At 47.8% G+C, this 23,357-nt stretch overlaps 1 protein-coding gene across 2 annotated transcripts in view; it reads right to left on the minus strand.

Annotated features, from left to right (window-relative positions):
• Positions 1 to 23,357, minus strand: part of POR (P450 (cytochrome) oxidoreductase) — a 59,750-nt gene that overhangs the window by 15,115 nt on the left and 21,278 nt on the right. For both annotated transcript variants that reach the window (XM_005879154.2, XM_005879155.2), the window contains exons 2-3: positions 19,800 to 19,991; positions 1,395 to 1,443 (exon numbers count right to left, since the gene is read on the minus strand). In XM_005879154.2, the coding sequence (XP_005879216.1) occupies positions 1,395 to 1,443; positions 19,800 to 19,991 (241 nt within the window). The remainder of the gene's footprint in view (positions 1 to 1,394; positions 1,444 to 19,799; positions 19,992 to 23,357) is intronic.

Here is a 23,357-nt window from a genome sequence, read left to right on the forward strand (position 1 = left end):
GACTGACTATTCTTGGTGGGGAAAGGGGTGTGGGGGATGCGGGAAGAGACTGGACAAAAATCGTGCACCTATGAGTGAGGACAGTGGTGGGGGGGGTGAGGGTGGAGGGTGGGTGGGGAACCGGGTGGAGGGGAGCTATGGGGGGAAAAAAGAGGAACAACTGTAATAATCTGAACAATAAAGATTTAATTTAAAAAAAAAGAATGAGGAAGGTGTGTTTGTGTTGCTATGGAAGGATCTCCAAGATATATCATTAAGTTAACATGGTCTATAACAGCGGTTCTCAACCTGTGGGTCGCGACCCCTTTGGGGGTCGAATGACCCTTTCACAGGGGTCGCCTAAGACCATCAGAAAACACATATATAATTACATATTGTTTTTGTGATTAATCACTATGCTTTAATTATGTTCAATTTGTAACAATGAAAATACATCCTGCATATCAGATATTTACATTACGATTCATAACAGTAGCAAAATTACAGTTATGAAGTAGCAACAAAAATAATTTTATGGTTGGGGGTCACCACAACATGAGGAACTGTATTAAAGGGTCACGGCATTAGGAAGGTTGAGAACCACTGGTCTATAACAATGTATATACTATGCCACTTTTTTGTTTTAAGAAAGTGTAATGTAAAATAAGAATCTCTGTTTTTTGTCTGTGCACAAAGAAGCTCTAGAAGGATCCATAAAATACTAAGAACAATGATGATGAGTGGTAGGGACCAGAGAGAGAGTTTCCACTGAATAGTTTGTTTTGGATTTTAACCATGTGATTGCCATACCTTTCCATTGAATTAAAAATTTAGATAAATAGCATGGCCGGTGTGGCTCAGTCGTTGAGTGTCAACCTATGAACCAGGAGGTCATGGTTCGATTCAGGTCAGGGCACATGTCCGGGTTGCAGACTCCATCCCCAGTAGGGGGCATGCAGGAGGCAGCCAATTAATGATTCTCTCACATCATTGAAGCTTCAATCTCCCTCTCTCTTCCTCTCTGAACCAATAAAAATATAACTTTAAAAAATTTAGATAAATGAAAACAAAGATAAAACTGTACCTGTGCCATGACCACAGCTATGTGAGGTTTATATCTGCTCATGGTCAGAGCCTGGACTGGGAGGGAGGAGACAGCACAGCATCCTGAGTTGGAGGGACCATTTGTTCTTACAGTTGTTCAAGAAATAAACATTCAGAAAACAAAGTAAATGGTCCCAGCAAAAGCAGAACAGCTTTGGGGCTTTGGGTAAGAAGATACTCGTAAGAGAGCTGGGCCTGGGTTCCCACCACTCTCTCCGGTCCAGTGCAGCTGGCCTCCTGCTGAACTCCCCTAAGCATCCGCCAGGGCCAAGACTTGTTGGCAAGGGCACCAACACAGAGAGCAAACTCACCGTCTTCTTCATCTTTTCCACGAAGCTGCTGTCTTTGACAGAGGAGGTCCTGAAAAACAAGTGTCAGATAAGTATGGGATCCATGTGGCAGCATCGGGAAGCACTGTCAGTGAGCATGCCGGCAGCCGCCTCTGGTCCAGTGCGGGGGCTTCCAGGCCTCCTCCATATTCCCTGACAGTAAATCCAACACCTGGCAGAGCCAGGAGCCCCTGCCCCAGACAGATGAGAACAAAGAACAGTCAAGGACCTCACTTCCCCATCCCTCAGCATCCACAGCCAATGATCCCCACGGCCTTTTCTCACCTCCAATCCCTACCTCACACAACACCCAGGAGTCTTCTGATTATGGGTTTTACTGTTCCGCTGCTTGCTTCACTCTGAAACCTGCAATGGCTCCCATGACCCATAGGATAGGGTACACAAGTCCCTCCAGAATCTCTCCCCTGCCTTGCCTGATTCTCCCCACCACACACCATCTCTCCCTGATAGCCCTCTGAATTCTGCCAAGTCATCACCTCCACTCAGAGCATCTTCATTACGCTTCTTCACCAATAGATCCCTGCTCCACCTCGAGGCCCTGCCTAAGTACCAACTCCCCTGTCATCCTGGAGCCCTGAACTAGGCCCTGTCCCCTCAGAGAGCAGCATTACCGCTGGGTACATCACAGCCTCAGGATCCTCTGTCCACTCTCTACCTCTTGGCTGCCAGTCTCCTGCCCCCTCCCTGTTTCCTGTCCTTTTTCTTCTCTCTTTCCTGCCCCTTAGGCCTGCAGGGCCACCTAAAAAAGTCAAGTGGGCCTCTCTAGGGACTTTTAGGCCTAAGGTGGGAAAAACAGAAGCTATTTGAAAAATACGAATATCTGACAAAGGACTTGGGTTGAGATATAAGAAATTCCTATAAATCAATCAGAAAAATTGATTCCTATAAACCCAACAGAAAAATTGTCAGAAGACTTAATAGGCACTTTCTTAAAGGGAGTACCTAAACAGCCAAAAACTCATGGAAAGGTGCCCAACATTCATGTCCAGGTCAAGTGGTGGAGCAACTAGAATTCCCACACACTTTCAGGGGAGGGCAATATGGCACAGCTCCTTCATTAGGCTGTTTGGCAGTATCTCCTATAACCAGAAATTCACTCTTCAGTATACACCTATTAGAGTGCATTTGTACCGATGCACCAAGAGGAGTACCAGGAATGTTCCTGGCAGCATTAGACATGCGAATCCCCATAGGGAAAAACCCTATTGTCCATCAGCATAATAAACCAACTGTGGTGTACTCACACAATGGAACATTCTCCACTTCAACAACAAAACAGATGATCACTACACAAACATGAATGAATCTCATAAACATGATGTTGAGTGAAATAAGCCAGATAGAAAAGAGTATACATCTATGATTTCCCGATATAAAGTCTCCAAACAGACAAAACTAATATGTGAGGACTGCGGACAGGAGACGGCAGGGGGCCTCTTGGGGTCCTGGTAATAATCTGCTCTTTGATCCGGAGGTGATTACCACGTATTCACATGGCGAGAATCACTGATCTGTACATACCTTTCTGCAGATATTATACGTCAATAAAAAGTTTATACTTATTCTTGGGCAGGCATGGGAGGCAACGAGGTGGAGGAGCCAGCCAACTAGCAGATGAGTGAACTTGAACCAGAATTAATTGTTCTTTAATTTAAAAAAGGGGATAACAAAACACTTCAAAGGTTTCTGCAAAAATCAAATAAAGAAAAAGTATATAAAGAGGAGCAGCCAGCATGAGGCAGGCTCCATGGCTATCACTGGGGAGTTCCAGGCACTTGCCTGGCCACCGTCCCTGCCAGACCACAGTCAACAGCAGAGTCTCTGGGCAGCCAGAGGGCACCACCACGTTCCTGCACAAAAGCTGTGGTGCAGAGTGACAATGGGTGTGTGCGGGTGTTGAGTATTCCCAGTTTTTCAGAAGTTAGCTGATGGCTGGCCTCCACACTAATGCCATTTACTTACTTAACAAATCTTTTTAATAAATAGCCAAGATTATTCCAAGTTCCACTTCAGACAAGTCCAGCCAAGCCGCTGTGTTTTTCATAAATATGGATGGATCATGAATGGGATCAAGCAGGGCAGAAAGGGACTGGATGGGGTATGAAGGGGCCCAAAGTGGGCTGTGTCTCAGGTTGGACGAGCTGGGATCAGAAGTGAGACAGGGCTGGCCTCGGGGAGGGCGCAGAGCCTCCACCTTCCCTCTTCCCTGTTAGGGCTTTCTGGAGGCTGACTAGAGCAGCGGTTGCCAACCTTTCGGACCTACAGACCACCAGTGATCCGTGGACCATGGGTTGGTGACTGCTGGTCCAGAGCTCAGTGGCTCCCTTCTGCCTTCAGCCTGCCAGCTGAGGGTCCACATGCTGGTCAGCAATTGTGGATGACCACGCACTTTGCCCCTGGGGCGACGTGTTAGAAACGCAGGGTCTCAGGGGAGGTGCTGTGAGATCACATTGAAGAAGCTCCTTCCACAAAGCAGGCTCATCCCCAGGCCCAATACAAGGGGTGCTGAATGCCCACTTTACAGACAGTCGACAGAGCTCAACAGCAGCCCGGTCCTCTGGCCAGTAAGTGGCCAGGCAAGGACCAATCCCAGCCTGATTCCAAGGTCTCTGCTCTTTCCATACATCCTCCAGCACATGGAAAAGTGTAGGAAAGAGTGGAATGCCCGCAGGCGCACACACGCATGTCACGACAACATAAAAGTGATGTCCCTCAGGAGTAGATGCCTGAAGTCCAGGGAAAATCTCACTAAGTGAGGTTTCTTTTATGAATGCCTCAGCAAAGCTGTTTAGACACGGAATTTTGTAAACATAAAGATGGAATTTTCCTGTTTAAGCCCCCACTGGGTTTTTCACTAGGTTAGTAGGTCCAGGACTATTAGGACCTACTAACCTATTTAGAATGAAATAGTAGGCTACTTTCAGGGCCTTCGTGGTAAATAATGTTACATGTGGGCCCCGTGGGAGGCAAAGCCCCAGTGCCTGATTTGGCCGCTCCAGTGTCTTCCTCTGTCCTCGAGGCCCTGTCAGTGCAGCAGCCCCTCTAGGGGCCAGGAGGGAGGCAGCTGGGGACCAGCCACGGGCTTGGCTTCCCCACCCAGTGATGGCCTAGCCTCCTAGGAACTCAGAAAGGCCCCCCCAGCTCCCCACTACCCTAGCACCCCCAGGCAGACCCATCCCAACATGAGCAGGGCCATGGCAAGAGCATGAATGGAGGCCCTCAGGCCTGCCTCTTTTCTCTCCCAACTCCCAGCTCCAACCTACACTCCAAAAGGGGTCTTGTGTCTGGACATCTTCCCTACATGTCCAACTTCTACCCATGCCCAGCCATCAACATCCACATGTTCACTCCCCCTCTAGTTTATGTGTAGCCTAAACAGAACACTAAATGTCTGTCTGCACTAACATGGCATGCTCCCCAAGACACACTGTTAGATGAAGAAAGCAAGGTGCACAACAATGTGAATTCTACTGCTGTGTTCCTTTTGATGCAGAATCATGATAATATATCACCTACTCAACATAAATTTAAACTGATGGGTAAGAAAACTATCAGCAACCTAGACAAACGTTTCTGATGAAATATGAGAAAAAAACATACAAAACTAAATGCAATTTCCATTTATAGGAAATGTGCAAAACAGGCAAATCCATAGAGACAGAGTGGTACCAGGGGCTGGGGGAGAAGGGGGCGAGATTGCTTAATGGGAACAGTGGTTCCCTTTGAGGTGATGAAAATGTTTTTGAGTTAGATAGTGACGATGGTTGAACAACACTGTGACTATACTAAAAGCCGCAAGATTGTACACTTTACTAGTAAAATGGTTAATATGGTGAATTTTAACTCAGTTTAAAAAATGAAAACAAACTAAATGCATTTAGTTGACACTTAAAAAGGGCCAGGCTTGAGTTTTTGGAATATTCACTTATATATAACTCTTTCTCAGTTTCTCAACCATTGCCCATCCCTAGGTGGGGATGAACATGGCAGAAGCCCTGGTAGAAATGTAGAATGACACTGCAGAGCCAGTGGCAACACAAGCTATGGTGTGACAGCAAGGTAATAAACACATCTTCATTTACACTCAGCCTCTTTCAGGGTACAATGTATGATTGGCAGGAGGGAAACAAGAATTTGTGTCCTTAAAAAATGGAGTGCACACTATTATTCATAGAAAAAGGACCCGGAGAGAATACACCAGCATCTTGACAGAAAATATTGAAGGGTTAGGATAATAGGTAAGATGGTTTCTATAATTTTCCAATTTTTTGATTTTCACATTTTTATAACTAAAAATACATTTTAAAGTTTTAAAAAATGGGGACAACTCACAAGTCTAAAAATAGGGGAGAGGCCACAATCAGCACAATACCTGGCACTCGGCACACATTTGATCAGTTTCTGGGGCGGTCAGTCCTGTAGAAGGTTGGCAGAGGTGGCCTGACATCAGCTGAAAAGCCAAATCCTATTTCTTCTCAAAAGGAAGAGGCTTCCACAGAAGCTACAACTTGAGAAGGTGGATTTGATGCCTTGCTGAAGAAAGGGACAGAAAGCACCCCCACTGCCCAGTGAATGCTGGGCTGTTCCTCCACCTGCAGGTGACACGTGCCAGCTGGGGTGGGCAGGGCACTGTGCCAGCACCAAGGGCAAGAGACTAAACAGGCAGCCTCTTTCTTACAAGGGAGAAATACAGGCCCTGAGGATAATCATGGAGGGACGGGAGAGGCCACACATCAGGAGCAGAGACTCAGTTCAAATCCTGTGCCTGTGACAAGTCATGGCCTCTCAAGGCTGAAGTTCCTCTTGTTGAAAATACTGCATCTTGGCTCTGCAGCCTCCCAGTGCCTTGCACAGCACCTGGGACTTGGTTAATTCTCAGGGATAAAGAGGGTGTTCTCAGTAGAATGAGGTGGTTTGGGTCATTCTGATTCCTAAGGCTCAGAGATGGATCAGACGCCCAGACCACAGGGCTTTGGAGGGAGCAGGCACCATGCCTGGAGAAACCAGAAGGGCCTCTTGGAAGAGCTGAGCTCTAGTCTCAGAGACAAAACGGCTCCCAAGAGAGAGAGCCATGGGAACCGGCAGCCGAGGGGCTCCTAGATGAGTCCCATGTAGCCGGGGAGCTCAGCTACAGCCCTGACAGTGAGTGGGTGGGGTGCGGAAGGGCCTCAGTGTGGCCTCCTGATGCAGTTTCACAGGGCGGGAGTCACAGCTGGAAAAGCTCTGGGAGCGGAGAGGGGAGCCCTCTAGGCAGGTCTGGCTGGGAACAGCAGAGGCAGGCAAGATGGCTAGCCCTGCCTGTCCCGGAGGAAGGGTTCTCCCAAGAAGCATGAGCACTTCTGGAGGCCAGCCTGGTCCCTTCTTAGCTTCAACACCCGGGGAAAGGAAGAACACTCCCACCCTCTCCCCTCGAGTCCAGGGATGGCTTCCAGAGATAAGGGAAACCCGGGGGGACTGAAGAAGACCCCATGCCTCTAGCCAGTGCCCCAACAGGCTGTTTCCTGATGTTCTCACTGTTACACCTGGCCCACAGGGGCACCGCAGCACCTGTCTCCACACCTGAGTGCCGCTGACTGGCTTACCCCGCCTGACGGCTTCACTAGGAATTTGCACATGGAACCTGATCTTTCACAGGCACAGAAGTCGGTGACTGGGACCTTCCTGGTTTCCAGTCCATATTCTGTCCTTCGGAAGCAGGACAATGTAGCCTACAAATCCGGGACTGAAGGGACCAATAGTGCCCCTGCCCAACCTAACTATGCTAGTCAATTCTACACAGCACCCTCCTCATGCCTCCAGGGCATCCGTGCCCAAAAAGAAGTTCCAACTCACTGGAGCAGCGGTCGCCAACCTTTTGGACCTCACGGACCAGCAGTGGTCCGCAGACCACCAGTTGGCGACCGCTGCCCTAGAGTATACGTGTCAAGTGTCCCTCAGCCAGAGCGCCATAGACACAGTCTGCTGCCAGGGACACTGTTTGGGACTGACCTTCTCAGGGTGGGCTCGTCCTGCGGAGATGAGTACATGCACCCCATGGTTTCTCACTCCCAGCTCCAGGACTTAAGGAAGAAAGCAGGTTGTAGCTCTCTCCTGGAAACGGGCCAGGAGCCAGCAGCTAGGAAGTCGGGTTCTGTCCATCCTCTACAGTGTTGGCTGGGCCCATTAACTTTGAAAGTGCTCCTGGACACCCCAAAGTCCTCTTGGAATCTCGGCTGAGCCCCTGCGTGCATCCGTCCCCTTAAGCCTGAGAACACTGGAACATCTGGCAGTTCCAGCAGGGAGGAACCAGGACTCTGGGCTGAAATCTCCCGTGATCCCCTGCGTTTGGGCACACACCCCTCCTCCTTCGGTATGGACCAAGGGAAGGAGAAAACCTCCCAACCCCAACCCTCGGGTCTCCTTGGAAACTGTTTATATCAAAGCCCTTTCTCTCCACAGCCTCCTCCTTTCCTTTCCCATTTGAAAAAAATAAAATGAAAGAAACTCATGGAGGCTGAATAAAGCTCTTCTAGACACTAGAAGGCAGTTGTGCAGGTTGCTATGGCAGGGCCGTCTCTCCATAAAGGAAGCTGCACTGATCCCGCTGCGAGGGGCCTCAGGATCATATTAAATTAGATCTGGTTCCCGTCTCCTTCCCCACAAAAGAACTGAGGGCAACAGAGCCTAAGACACTAGTCTTAGTCTGTCACCTGGAGCATGTGCGCTGTGAGACCAGCATGTGCGGCGGGGGACCGACCGCCTGGCAAGGTGGTCACTGCATTCTCTGCTGAGATGGTTCGCCTAAAGGAGCGCCCCTTCAAAGAACCCAATGTAAACACCCCAACGCAAGAGGCCACAGCTGGCCCAGGCTCACGCAGAGACCACGCAGCTCCAGAATGGAGCACAAAAGGTTCCAATTAGGGCTCTCCTAAATTGGGAGCAGGAGTCTCTGGTTCAGGCTTCAGAAGTCAACTGGAGCCCGCTGTGTGGGAACGACGAAAGGGAGGGTGGACAAAAGCACTGAGTCACTTGGACAGAGATGAACCAAGACGTCCCAGGGTGATTCATTTGTTTCCAGTCCCAGGCAACGCTCAGAAGGATTTCTGAAAACTGCAACTCAAATTTAATTTTCTGCACAGCCGAACTGATTTCTTCTGGGACTTTCTCCTGCCCTTGGCGACACACAGGGAAGATGCTTTTGAACAGCTTCCTTCCAAAGCCAGTGAGTGATGGCAAGTTCTCCAAGCCCCAGGGTAGCAGGTCCCCTAGTCAGAGAGATGCTGGGAGCTGAGACACGACACACGATGGTGCAGGGCTGTGCACAGGCTGGCCGGCCAGGACAAGCTTAGACTTTGAGGCCTCTACCGTGGGAAGTGGCTCCACCAAGAGGGCCCAGATTTCTCTACCATGGGTAGTCCTTGGAGCAGAAAGGTATTAGTTTGAAAAAACTGACTTCTGTGAAAACAAAGTGGCTGGAGCTTAAATAAAAAACACCGCGGCTCTCTCCACTGATGGGACCAGAATGGAAACCAGCACTGGTGGGAGAGCAGTGTGGAAGGTGCCTCCTGAGACAGCGGCCTTCAGCAGGTTGGAGGTTAAAGCAGGTGTGGGAGGCCATGGGTCAAAGATAAAAAAAGCAAATGGGATCTCTACTAACTGAGTGCCTGCTGCATGCCAGCTAGTATTCAAGGAGCTTTATATATATACTAGAGGTCTGATGCACGAAAATTCGTGCAAGAGCAGGCCTTCCTTCCCCCAGCTGCTGGCACTGGCTTCTCTCTGGCACCCGGGACCTGGGCTGCTCCTCCAGCCGCCCGCAGGTACCCGGGACCCAGGCTGGATTCCCATCGGCCCCAGCTTCATCAGGAAGGACAACTGGTCCAATTAGCATATTACCCTTTTATTATTATTACAGATATTTTTCACTGAATCCTCCAAACTTGTGAAATGGATAAGGATTTCTATCCACATTTAACGCCTGAGGAGACTGTGAGGCTCGGTGGTGAAGCGGTAACTCAACTCCAGGCACTGTGGTCCAGCACCAGGGTTCATGTCTGCTCCCACTGAGCCTGGCTGTGCCTACCCGCCCCACCTGTCTGTCAAGGCACACAAGTCCCAGGTGTGTCACTGGGCACATTCAGAAAGCACACTCCACAGCCCTCCCAGGCATCCTAGGTCCTTGTCCTTTGGGTGCTATAAGACACAAGTGGGCTGCTGTTTCCCTCACAGACCCCCTCATGGACAGCCTTCAACATGTATCCACCAAGATAAGGACTCCTTAACCTGCCAAGGCCCTGGCCGCCTGCCCTCCCAACACGCAGGGCATTCTTTGGCCTCTCTCTTCTGAACCTTAAAGACCACTGGGCAGTGACTTGGCCAGCCAGGTGTTAGGCAGGGCTGCTGCTATTGTGCAGGAGAGTGAAGAGCAAGACTAAGGTCCAAGGAGCTGCTCAAGGATATTCAGCTGCTTGTCAGTGACAGGGAAAAACAAAATGGCCCTGCCATCATCTGTAATCAAAGGGGGAAGGGCAAGAAAGCAGGGTAGCTGGGGAACAGCGATGAAGCCAGCATGGGGAGTTAGCAGAAGTGAGTGCAAAGGTGTGGAAACAAAACCCCTGAGGCACCAGCACCAAGTGCCCCGATGATGCCCAGCAAGGTCAACAGATCCACCTGTGTTCAGCTCTGCCTCACTCTTGTAGACAATCGAAGTTGCAGACACTAGCTAGCATGGCAAAACCGTCCCCATCTCATCAGAGAACAGGAAAGAAGGAAAGGCAGGTGAAGTCCCTTCGTGGTCAGGTAGTGGAGGAAAACCCTGGCCTGTGCTTACAGGGGAGGGTGAACATCCTGAGCCCACTTCCTCACCACTTCCATGGACAATGGGAACCTTCAGTTACGGTTCACTTCTCCTAGTGCTTTTCTCTTGGTAAACTCACTTCTGTTTCTATTTTCGTGTTTGGCAGAGCCAAAGAACTCTATAGAAAGTTAGATGTGGAAAGAACTCTAGCTCACTTTCCACCTGTCGACACTCAAAAGACAAAACTGATTAGAAACGATGCCAGTAGCCTTGACTCCTGGCTTTCCTGGACCTTCTGTCCAGAGTAAATCCCCAGATACAAGTCACAGGAACATGAGCTCTTTTGTGGCTTTTCACAAGCAACCTCCTGTGGGATACAATCAGCAAAATTCAGACTGTGGGAAACTGAAACAAATGATCTGGTTTCTTCAAAAATGCTTCAAGGAAGGGAAGCCCCTGAATTGAGAGACTTCCTGTCATAGTAAGAAGTAGCCAGGCACACAAAGCTGTAGCTACATAATCCCACTTGTGTGACATTTGGGAAAAGGCAAAACTACAGGGACCAAAATAAGACCAGTGGTTGCTGAGGTCGAGAAGGGTGGGTACTGACTGCAAAGGGACCTGTAGGGAGCTTTTGGAGATGATGGAATATTCTGCATATTGATTGTAACACTGAGTACACACCTGCATACATCTCAGCACTTGTCAAACTGTACACTTAAATAGTGAATTTTACTTAATTTTTCTTAAAAGGTAAATGTTATTGCATGTTGACTGCCTCTGCCCCCCCCCACCCCCCGCCCCAAGAGCTGTATAAGATTTATTAATCAATTGTAATGTATGGGTCTTGTTTAGATCCTAAATTTTTAAAAAACGTAAAAAAATTTATCAGTTAGTCAAGGAACTAGAAACAAATGCTGATTGAGTATCTAATGATACTGGAGCTTACTGTTGACTTTCAGGAGTATGACTTAAGCTCTGTTTAAAAATGGGCGTCCTGCTCTAGCCGGTTTTGCTCAGTGGATAGAGCGTCGGCCTGTGGACCAAAGGGTTCGATTTCGATCAAGGACACATGCCTGGGTTGCAGACTTGGTCCAACATGCAGGAGGCAGCCAATCAATAATTCCCTCTCAACATTGATGTTTCTCTCTCTTCCTCTCCCTTCCTCTCTGAAATCAATAAAAATATATCAAAAAAAGAAAAAGGGGGTGTACTTAAATTTTAGAAGACTAAAATATATGCATATTTCCATACAATTTCATAAGAAATATTTCTAATTTCCTATAAAATCGTAATTTCTTTATTCATCATTTCTATGAATTATATGATTAATTATAAAGTTATATGATTGATTTAAGAGAATCCAGAAGCAGTGGAAAAGGTGAAAGAAATAAGACTGGTAAGGAGAGAAGATAATTGCTTTGGTTTTTATTTGAAACTAGAGGCCCGGTGCACGAAATTCGTGTACTCGGTGGGGGGTCCGTCAGCCCGGCCTGCACCCTCTCGCAGGCCAGGAGCCCTCAGGGAATGTCTGACTGCCAGCTTAGGTCCGCTCCCTGCAGTCGGACATTCCTAGCACTGCTGCAGAGGCGGGAGGGGCTCCCACCACCGCTGCTGCACGCGCCAGCCGTGAGCCCGGCTTCTGGCTGAACAGTGCTCCCCCTGTGGGAGTGCACTGACCACCAGGGGGCAGCTCCTGCATTGCGTGCGATAGGGCTGAAACCGGCTATCCAACATCCCCCGAGGGGTCCCAGATTGTGAGAGGGTGCAGGCCAGGCCAAGGGACCCCATTGGTGCACGATCAGAGCTGGGGAGGGACATGGGAGTTTGGCCAGCCGGGGAGGGACCGTGGAGGGCTCCAGGGCATATCTGGCCCATCTCACTCAGTCCCAATTGGCCAGGCCCCAGCAGCAAGCTAACCTACCGTTGGAGCATCTGTCCCCTGATGGTCAGTGCACGTCATAGCAACTGGTCAACTGGTCGACTGTCTGCCCTCTGGTGGCCAGTGCATGTCATAGAGAGCAGTTGAGTGGCCTTAGCATATCATTAGCATATTACACTTTGGTTGGTTGAACAGCCGACCAGACGACCAGGCACTTAGTATATTAGGCTTTTATTATATAGGATGTTCCATAATAAAAAGCTTCTTTTTCTTTTCTTTAAAAAAAAATATATATTTCTTTATTGATTTCAGAGAGGAAGGGAGAAGGAGAGAGAGATAGAAACATCAATGATGAGACAGAATCATTGATCGGCTGCCTCCTGCACACCCGCTACTGGGGATCGAGCCCGCAACCCAGGCATGTGCCCTTGGCCGGAATTGAACCTGGGACCCTTCAGTCCACAGGCTGATGCTCTATCCACTGAGCCAAGCTGGCTAGGGCAAGCTTCTTTTTCTTTAAAGCACTCTTAGGTGCCAGAAGTGAAGCAGAGGGGGGGGCGGGTCAGGATTGGGAATGCACTACAGTGCGTCTCAGAGCAGCAAGCACAGCAGAGGAGGCGCAAAGCAGCCGGGGGGCCTGGGCCCACTGGATGAGGGCTGGCTACCACCTAACTCATGCTTATCTCTATAAGTTGGTCCTGAGGACCAGAGAGAGGAGTGGTAAGAGGCCTAACCCTGCTAACCACAGCTCTCGATCAGCCTTGAAAAAAATTTTTTTACTTCACTGTCTTCCTCTTAACAGCCTTGATCTCTATTTTCCATTTGCCCCTTATCCCAAAATCTCCTAAATTTGGGCTTTGCTAATCCCTTGCCCCATCAGTTTACTCCCAGGGGAATCCTCTCCCTCCATGTCAAGCCTTTCCATCTCCTTCCCAAACTTGCTCCTGAGCCTGTGTAACTTGTCAGCCTCATTTTCATCTGTCCCTCCTGGCTTCTCCACGCCCAACCAGGCCCCACAGCCCATCAGCTGTGCCTTCACGGTACTTGTTCCTTGGAACGCTCTTCTCAGGCCTCATCATCTCTCTGGAGCACTTCCTGAAAGGCCCCTTTCTGAAATTGGGGTCTGGTCATTTCACTGTTCCACTGAACACTCCAATCAGGCTCCAGCCTGCCATTTCCACACCCCCATCCCCCCTTAACCTGAACACACACCCTCACCATCCCACCAAACAGAGTACTGACTTTCTAACACAACATGTGGTCCTTCTCTCTCGACCTCAGGTGGACCACCATAGCCTGACAAACTCCCACTCTACTTACAGACTCAACTCACATGTCACCTCCTCTTGAAAGCCTTCCACAACCTCAAGTCAGAGCCCGTCCCTGCTCCTGGGTGTCCCTGGCTCTTCACACGTGTGTTTTCCAGCACAGCCCACTCCAGATGGATCTATTCTCATGCCTGCCCTTCCCACGGGACTGGAAGGCAGGGACTTCATTTTAGCCATCTGTCTGTGACAAAGACTTAACACACAGTCTCATATAAATGTTTGTCTGACTTGATGGATCCCAGATTTCAACATCACCTCCCGCCCCATGCTGCCCCTTTCTACCAGAGGCTGGGTAGCTTCCATGTGCTTCCCCTGTGTTACTGTCAACATTCTAGTCCCACAGTGTTGCTCTTGAGGTAGAACCCTGCCCAGGGGAAAAGTTAGGGCCAAGTCTACTATGACAGGTGTATTAAACCCTCTCCCATCCCTATCCTGGAGGGCAAAGACTGTCGCAAGTACCCTCCTGGACTGATGTTGAGTTGGTTGCGAGAGCAAGCTCCCACTCCAGAAGTGTCCACAGGTAGTATCTTTGTCAGCCAGCCACTCATGGACAATGACAGCAGAGAGCATCTGGGATCCTGAGGTTCTGAAAGCCAAATCTAGAATGTGATGAAGGCTCTGGAGGCCACCACACCTGGAGAGATTCACTTGAGCACACAGGGCCTCCTCCTGGATCCCCTGTACCTAGAAGTCCAGGGTCTGGGGACTGCAGGTATGTGTCTTATGCCTCCATGCTATTCAATGTGCTTGCTGGTCAGATGTAGTTGGTCCCATTGATTTTGGTCCCATTGGTTTGGTTTTTAAAAATATTCATGGCCAAGGGTTTAGACACAGTGTCCCAGGTGGCTACGGCCTTAAAAAACCTTAAAACACCAACCAGAAGCCACCAGAAATCATAGTGAGAATTCATGGTATAGCCCTGGGCCACACACAGTCCCCACACTAAGCCCTATCACACCCCACTGACCTGCTAGGTAAGGGAAGCTCTGGGCTGTGGCAGAAATCACCTGTGTGTGCTCAATGAAAATAAGTAGTCAGGGACCATAATGTAGGATTTATAGTGGAAGGTCTAGGCTTGTGGCCAATTGTATCAGCTAAGTGGTCTCTCTGAGTCTGTTTTCTCATCTTTGAAATGGAATGTTAACAATATCTAAGAGACTGAAGGCAGCATGGCAAAGTGTGGGAAACATGGGTCGTGAAGTTTGCAGACCTGGGTTTAAAAGCCAACTCTGCTACTTATAAGTTAGATGCCCTTGAGCAAACTCCTCAATCACTAGCATCATAGTTTCCTCATTTGCAAAATCTATATATATAAAAGGCTAAGTGACCGGCTGACCTGTCGGTAGGTATGAGGCACACTGACCACCAGGGAGCAGACACTCAACGAAGAAGCTGCTGAATGACAGCAACTTTGCAGAGTGCCCTCTCGCACTCTGGGACCCCTCAGGGGATGTCGGACTGCTGGTTTTGGCCCGATCCCTGCAGGCCAGGTCAAGGGAGGGAGGGACCCTGCTCACTCTGCAGACGCCTCGGGTGCAGCTGGCTAGGGAGGGACCGTGGGAGGTTGGCTCCAGCGCGTGTCCGGCTGGCTGGTCTTGCCCAGTCCCGCCCCACCGGCCACCTTCTAATTAATTTCCTTTCAATGTGCACAAATCCGTGTACCGGGCCTCTAGTGAGATTATAATGCCTTCTTGGAAGGTCTCCTGTAAGACTGGAGATACCAATAATAAGGAAAAAATAATAACAATACAATTTGAGGCTCATCATGCACCAGGACTGGGCAATAAGCTCTACAATGGATTAAGTCATTTAATTTTTGCAATCCTATGAGGAAAGTACTGTTATTATCTTCAATTTACAGTTGAGGATATGGGCTTCAAAAGATTAAGTAACGGCAAATGTCACATGGCTACTATGTGGTAGTCAGGATTCAAACCTTAATCACCCAACTATAAGGGCCCAGAACTTAGCCACTGTACTATAAATGTTTCCCTTTATAAAATCCCTGGCCATAGCAAATAGTCAACATGATATAATGAGGGATGAGAAAATGTTCTCCACTGTACAGTGTAGAACACTACATTTAAAAGGTTAAAATTTTATGATCAAGAAGAGGGAACTATAGTTTCAGCATCCTGGCAAAGAGAAACAATTAGAATCTACAAAATGCAAGTGCTCCCACAATCTAGGAGTTTTACTGCAAGTTCATCTAGCAAGGCAAGTGAAGTGACAGGGAGAACAGCAGTTCCATGTGTTCCCATGGAACATCCACATCCACTCATTGTGGGTGTGGGGGGTACACCTCCATTTTACAGATGAGGAAACGCAGGGCTACTGTAAGCAGGGAACTGGATGCTGGTCCCCTTATCTTGAGTATCACATTTTTTCCACCAAAAATACTCTGCTATTCCAGACATCACCTGAATCAGCCCCAGTTGGAACAGGCTGATGCCGGCTCACCTGCCCATCCTCCTGTCCTCCCTCTGGCCCTCTGATGGCAAAGTCCTCTCAGCCTCCGGATGCATCACCACCTTTTAGGACATTTGCAATACCACCTCCCACAGCACATCTTCCGGTCTCTCCACCAGGGGAATACCTTTCTAAAAGTTCTGGCAGCCAGAGTCTCCCTCTCCCCCAACATCCTCTTCATCCGTGGCCTCTCTCTGATGAGCCATGAGGCCACCCACCCTGTCTAGCACACAGTTCTGTTGCAGAGGCCCTGATTAGATAATGCACATGAGAGCGCTTCATAAACCACGTGTTAAAAGTCCTTTTCAACATCCTCACTTATCAATTTCTATAATGTAAATGCCACCTCTTATTCTTATAGCACCTAGCTAGAGCTTGGTGCAAAATACGTTCTGACAAAACACTAAGCAGCTACCATGGAATAATGCGAGGTGACCATCATAAACATTATCCCATTTAATACTTGCAAGAGCCCCGTGAGATTGGGGTTAGTGGTTCACCTTAACTCTTGCTTTTATCAAGCCTGTGGCAAAACTGGTTTCATTATCTAACAACAATATTAAGTGAGGACTTAAAGAATTGTATTCCCTGAATATCTGCTTTAAAGCTGGAGGACTATAACTTTTCTGGGAGAAAAACTGTTACCAGAAGTGGAATAGGGAATTAGGACTTGACAGAAACCTGAATGTTCACCCTGCCTAACCCCGGGAGTTCTGACCTGAGCATAGCCCCATCTTCTGCACCTGAGACTTGTTCCTTGGATCTCCCCAAGGAGCTGTGCCCTGGGGTTCGCTCAGCAGAGCCTGGCCTGGTAGATCCACTCAAACCTGCCTGAAAGAACATGACCTGGTTGCAGGAATGATATGGAACTCAATCTTGAGGAGACAGTGATGCACCTCATTTTTTCATACCTAAAAACCATCTTTACTCTTGCTTCCTTAATATTTTTCTTTAAACTAAGTCACCTTTTAAATTAAACTTTATTAAAAGGAAGTTTTATGGAAGGCTAAAAAAATTAAAAAAGAAAACAGTGTTAGTAAAGTCAGGTTGGATACTGCCTGTGATATTGTGACATAAAAAAATGCAGCCCGGCTGGTGTGGTTCAGTGGTCAATCATCAACCCATGAACCAGGAGGTCACAGTTTGATTCCTGGTCAGGGCACATGCCTGGGTTGCAGGCTTGATCCCCAGGAGGAGGCATGCAGGAGGCAGCCAATCAATGATTCTCTCACATCACTGATATTTCTATCCCTCTTTCCCTCTCCCTTCCTCTCTGAAATCAATAAAAATATATTTTTAAGAAATACATATTTGATTCTCTCACACTGATATTTCTATCCCTCTTTCCCTCTCCCTTCCTCTCTGAAATCAATAAAAATATATTTTTAAGAAATACATATTTCATCTTCATCCTGTTTCTGGCCCAGAGCTCCTAAAACCCTTAGAATTTACTAAGTGATAAGAGCGATAAAATTATCTTCTGTTATTTGTAACAAGCCTCTTTCAACCACACCTGAGTTTATAATGAAGTGCCTTTTGGAAAGCCCTTAAGGATGGGGCTAGTAGCCAAGGGAACCAACCTTGAGATTTACTTTCAGCCTCATCCCTCACCTCTGGGGAGGGGAGAGGAACTGGAGATTGAACTAATCCCGAATGGCCAGTGATTTGATCAATAATGCATACATAAGGGAGCCTCCATAAAAACCCAAAAGAATAGGGTTTGCAGAGCTTCAGGGTTGCTGAACAGGTGAAGGTGCTAGAGAGTGGAGCACCTGGAGAGGGCATAGAAGCTCTGTGACCTTTCCCCATCCCTTGACCTATTCACCTTTTCCATCTACTGTTCCTGAGTTATATCCTTTTATAATAAACTGGTAACCTCGTAAGTAAACTGCTTTCTTGAATTCTGTGAATCACTGTAGCAAATTAATCGATCCTGAGGAGGAAGTATGGGAACCTCTGGTGTATAGCTGGTTGGTCAGAAGCACAGGTGACAAACTGGACTTTCGACTGGCATCCAAAGCGGGCAGGGAGTCATATGGGACTGAGCCCTTAACCTGTGGGATCTAACTCTAGGCAGTTGGTGTGAGGAGAGTTTGAGAACTGTTTGGTGTAGGGCAGGAGTGGGCAAACTTTTTGACTCGAGGGCCACAATGGGTTCTTAAACTGGACCGGAGGGCCGGAACAAAAGCATGGATGGAGTGTTTGTGTGAACTAATATAAATTCAAAGTAAACATCATTACATAAAAGGGTACAGTCTTTTTTTTTTTTAGTTTTATTCATTTCAAACGGGCCGGATCCGGCCCGCAGGCCGTAGTTTGCCCACGGCTGGTGTAGGGAGTGTTGAGAGTTGAGGGGAAAAAAATAGTTTTCCTCTTATATTGTCACTCTCCAAAACTCTAAGCTGGAGATAGCCCTCTTCACTTACAAAAAGAAATTAGCAACTGTTAGATTTAAGGACATATTAGCACCAAACTGCAACTTTCTTCTTGTCAGTAATGAAAAGAATGGAAAGAAAATTTTAAAAGGAGTAATTGCCTTGCTTTATGGTCCTGTGTCAACAGCACCTCTATGATCCCATCTGTTTACAAAATGGAAATGTAATAGGCAGCTACACAGACATGAGCAAAACATGGACCAGGTACAAAAGGTCACCTATCAAGGGGCAAAATTGGGAAAACAAGGACCTCGCCCCCAGGGTAACCTCTCCTCACCAAGCATATCACTGGTCATGTGCTTGGTTTGAACTCCTGACTTTTCATATCAGCTAGTCATGTGGTTTAGACCCCTGACTTTTCTTCCCTAGAGATAACATCTAGGACTCAGTTGTATTTCAGCTCTAAGCCCAGAGAAGCAGCAAAACCAGACAACTGACACCATGGCTACCTCAGACAGCTGCATTGACTAATCACCCCTGTCCTGGCTCCAACCAATCCGCCCATGACCCTGAAAGAGCACACCTGGAAAGCTAATGAGTATTCTATTGAGACCCTTCCCTGAGAGTTCCCCTAAGATTCCCACCTGCAAGAGAGAGAATATCCTCAATGCAAAGTACCCAGCAGGAGTAGCTCATTCTGGACTAACCCCTTGAACCTGTCTCCAAGACCCCCTTTACTCTGACTTCCCAGTGAGCTAAAGCAGCTCCCCGCCAACTTAGGTCTCTCCTGTTTCTTCTTCTATGCCCTTCCTTATTTCACTGTCCCAAGTGTGTTTTTGCTGTAGCCAATAAATTCTTGCTTGCTTTGCTGCATTTTGTCTCTTGTCTGAAATATTTCCTTCAAGAAGACAAGAAACAATGTCTCATCATCTTGCGGGTAAACAGAAAGACCCCAGGCTGGGAAGGTGCCAGTTCCAGCTCTGCCTTGTGCAGATGATCCCAAGCAGCATCTGTAACATCCCTGAGCCTCAGGTTATCTATCAGTAAAACGGTGCCTTCTACTCTGAATGGTCCCTGTGAAGTTCAAATAAGACAGACAGCCCTAACCAGTTTGACTCAGTAGATAGAGCGTCGGCCTGTGGACTAAAGGGTCCCCGGTTCGATTCCGGTCAAGGGCATATACCTTGGTTGCGGGCACATCCCCAGTAGGGGGTGTGCAGGAGGCAGCTAATCGATGTTTCTCTCTTATAGATGTTTCTAACTCTCTATCCCTCTCCCTTCCTCTCTGTAAAAAATAAAATATATATAAAAAAAGACAGACATAACTAAAGTGCTGTGTAAACATAAAAAGATCTGAAGCACAGTCTGCCAATAAGGCAAAAGCCAAGATTCATCCCAAATGCCTCAGGGAACCTGTGTCTCTCCCGGCTGGCTCACTCCTGACCGAGGCCCAAGTACAGAATGCTGCTTGGACTGCCAGAAATGTCCCAGAGCTCCAGAATGCTGAGGAAGAGAGATCCCGACAGCATCACTTACATTGCTTGAATTTTGGTGAACTCAGGGATTTCGTCTTTTTTCTTTCTGAAGAAGAACCAGTAGGTCAGGAGACCCACAATGAGTGAAAACAGAATCATGTCCGTCATGCTGAAAAGAGAGACTTCCTCAGCCACAGTCTCAGACCCGGTGGCGCTGGTATCTGTGTTGGAGTCCCCCATGTTGATCACGAACCTGTAGGGGGAGAGAAATAACAGACTTCAGCAGGGAGGAGCAGGGTCCACCGGAGGGAAGGTGCCAGTTGGGCTGCAGCAACAGGCCAAGCATCAGGGTAGGAGCTGCTGGCTCCTGGGGAATAACCTCTAAGCCCTTGGTATATGTTACCTGGTAAGAGTTTCTCTGTATACACAGATAGTTTAGGCAGCAATGGCATTTAAGGTGAATACCTGGGACTCTGAATCACATCGTATCAGTCTGACCTCTGGGGTGCTGGAGATTAAGATTAGAGACACTGGCTCTCCATGTCAAAAAGACTGACCAAAAAACCCTGAAAAAAACACATACCAAAACACAAAACCTGGACACCAAGGATCAAGTGAGCTTCCCTGGCTGGTGATAGATACTTCATATGCATTGCCACACACAGTTGCTGGGAGAATTAAGAGCTGTCCGTGTTACTCCCGAGAGAGGACAACTGGAAGCTACAAAGACAGATTTCCTGGTTTCTCCACCCTATGAACCCTTCTGCTATAATAATAAACCATAACTGGGAGTAAAACAGCTTTTTTGAGTTCTATGAGTCCTGGTGAATCACTAAACCAAAGGATGGTCCTGGGGACCCCCTCAATACACCAACCCTCTTAGTTTCCTTGAAAGATGCTCAACTGGTTCTTCCACCATTAAAACCTGACATACAGGTAGATGTTATATGAGTCAACAAAGACCAAAGTAAGAGTACCAGAAACCTCAGCAGCCCACTTCTGCCACCTATCAATGAGGCTAGGCTCAGCTCTGGAATTGCATCATTCCATTTTGCAATCACTGCTTTTACCAACGGGGTTGCTTTCACCACAAGCATGGCTTCCAGACTTAGTCAGAAATGCCTGTCATATCTCAGCAACTCAGGCAATAGGAGATTGCTACATATCTCACTTCCGTTAGCTGCCACTGCCTCCAGGAAAGCACCCTAGCATCTGAGGGCTCCTGGCATCAGCCCTTCCCTTCTGCAACTTGTTGGGAATGGGTTATTCAGAATGGGCTTTATTAACCTGAGGTGCTTTCTAATGTCCGAGTTCCTGAGATAAACTTAACTCATCCCTTTTGATATCTTACGTTATAAGACAAACTCAACTCTAGTGCCCACAGAGAGGATTATTTAAGTATTAACTTATAAACACATTTAATTCAGTGTTAGTCATCTTTTTATCTAACTCAGTCGTGTCATCTGTGATGCCCACAGCCTTCTGTCAAGCTCTCACAAAACCATGGAGAGAGGACCTGCTGGGATGGATTCCGGAAGGACCACAAAATCATGAGGCAGCAGACACTCAAAGCTCTGGTGAAACCAGCAGGGGGTTCTGGTCAGGACTAATGTGCTGCCATGGGAAAGCCCCCAGCTGGCATGCCTCACAAAGCAGCAGTCAAAGGACTTCTGCTTCCTGTCCTTCTGCCCTTCTGACTCATGCCACCCAGCCCCCTTTCTTTACCAAGGGGTAACTAAAGCTAAAACTGTTGATAGGTAAGTTGACTGCACAACTCAGAAGAGAAAGCTCATTCCTGGTAGGTGGTTTCAAAGCAATGGTGCCTTGGAGGGCTAGGAAGACTGCACGTCGGCACTCTCACAATCCCATTATTTTAATAACATTTGGGTTCAAGCCACCCAGACCACTGCAAGAAACTCCCAACAAGCCCTTCCCCACACAGTAGCCAGAGGGATCCTTTGAAAAAGGAAGTCAGATCTTGTCACTTCCCTAATCAAAACTCTTAAATGGCTTCATACTTAGTATAAAATCTAAAGTCTTTACCAATGAGCATTATATGATCTGGCCCCTGCTTACCACCCACCACGTTTCTTACTACTCTGCCCTTTCTCACACTTCACCAGTCACACTGGCCTCCTTGCTACTCCCCAAGCCTCCTTGTATCTCAAGGCCTATGCACATGTTAACATGTTGCCCAGGGTTTTCTCTCTCTCACTTCATTCAAGTCTCAGCTATCACCACCTGAGAGAGACTTTGCCTTGCTATCATATCTGGTCCCTCTTCCTTCCCTTGCCCCTCACAAGACAGATCACTACCTGACATACATTTTTTCCCACTGGCCATCTCCCTGAAAACAGGGTTAGCCAACAAGGGCAGGGACTTCACTTTGTTCACAGCCTGGCAGATAATGAGTACCTAGTATCAACTTGTAAATAAATAAAGGAAGGATTCTAGAGTAGCTGGGTTGGTAATACAGATTACGGAGTGGTTTTATAATCTGAAAAGCACAATACAGATGCGTCATTAGAACACAGTTTGTGAAGCTATGTCCACTCTTCTTCACTCTTGCTCTGTCTCTAATACCTGCACTTACTGCTTCTTGCAATATCTCAGGCCTCTCTGTCTTAGTTCAGAGTCAGACCACCAGAAATTTCTGCCCCCAACAGTGAAAATAAGTAGGCACTCCCACTGGAAATGTAACTGACTCCCTGTAGCAGGTAGGGGTGGGGCTCAGGCCCCGAAGCCCCCCATCAGTACACTGGCCACTGTCAGCACTCAGATGTGGGGTCTCAACAAAACTGAGAATGTGCCCTACCTGGTTTGGCTCAGTGGCTAGAGCAGGGGTCCTCAAACTACGGCCCGCGGGCCACATGCAAATACAAATATTGTATTTGTTCCCGTTTTGTTTTTTTACTTCAAAATAAGGTATGTGCAGTGTGCATAGGAATTTGTTCATAGTTTTTTTTTAAACTATAGTCCGGCCCTCCAACGGTCTGAGGGACAGTGAACTGGCCCCCTGTTTAAAAAGTTTCAGGACCCCTGACTTAGAATATCTATCTTGTTGGGTCATCAGAAGAACAGAACTCTCCAGGAGCCCACAGAAGTCACCAATGAAATCATCTTCCAGGTCTACCTTTTCATAGGCTGCCAGATAAAGGGCATGAAACCATCCAGCTTAGGTCAAAATGAGCCTATTCTCTTCCCTCGTTCCCCCTTTCCCACAGCAATATCGAAGAGAATAGAAGAGACAGCAAACACAGAAGTGAGCAAGAAGAGGAGGAATAAAGCCACCCAAGTCCCCCATTGATGTTTCTATCTCTCTCTCCTTCCTTACTCTCTGAAATCAATAAAAATATATTTAAAAACAAAACAAAACTGAGAATGTCCCCAGCAGCTCTGACTCTGAAGTATGACACTTCAGACAGACAAGAGCTACAGAGGAGTGCTGGAAAACACCTGGCAATCATTTATCTGAGGCCGATCTGCAATTTGGAATTGGATGATCCAAATAGGTAAGCACCTTGCCAAGTGGCAAAACTACAGCTTCCCAGGGGAGGGCTAAGTTCAGTACCCGTCCGAGTAGAAAGACCTGTTGAACACATATCTCTTCCTTGCTCTG

The sequence above is a fragment of the Myotis brandtii genome, unplaced genomic scaffold, assembly GCF_000412655.1.
Source record: "Myotis brandtii unplaced genomic scaffold, ASM41265v1 scaffold583, whole genome shotgun sequence".
Taxonomy (NCBI): Eukaryota; Metazoa; Chordata; class Mammalia; order Chiroptera; family Vespertilionidae; genus Myotis; species Myotis brandtii.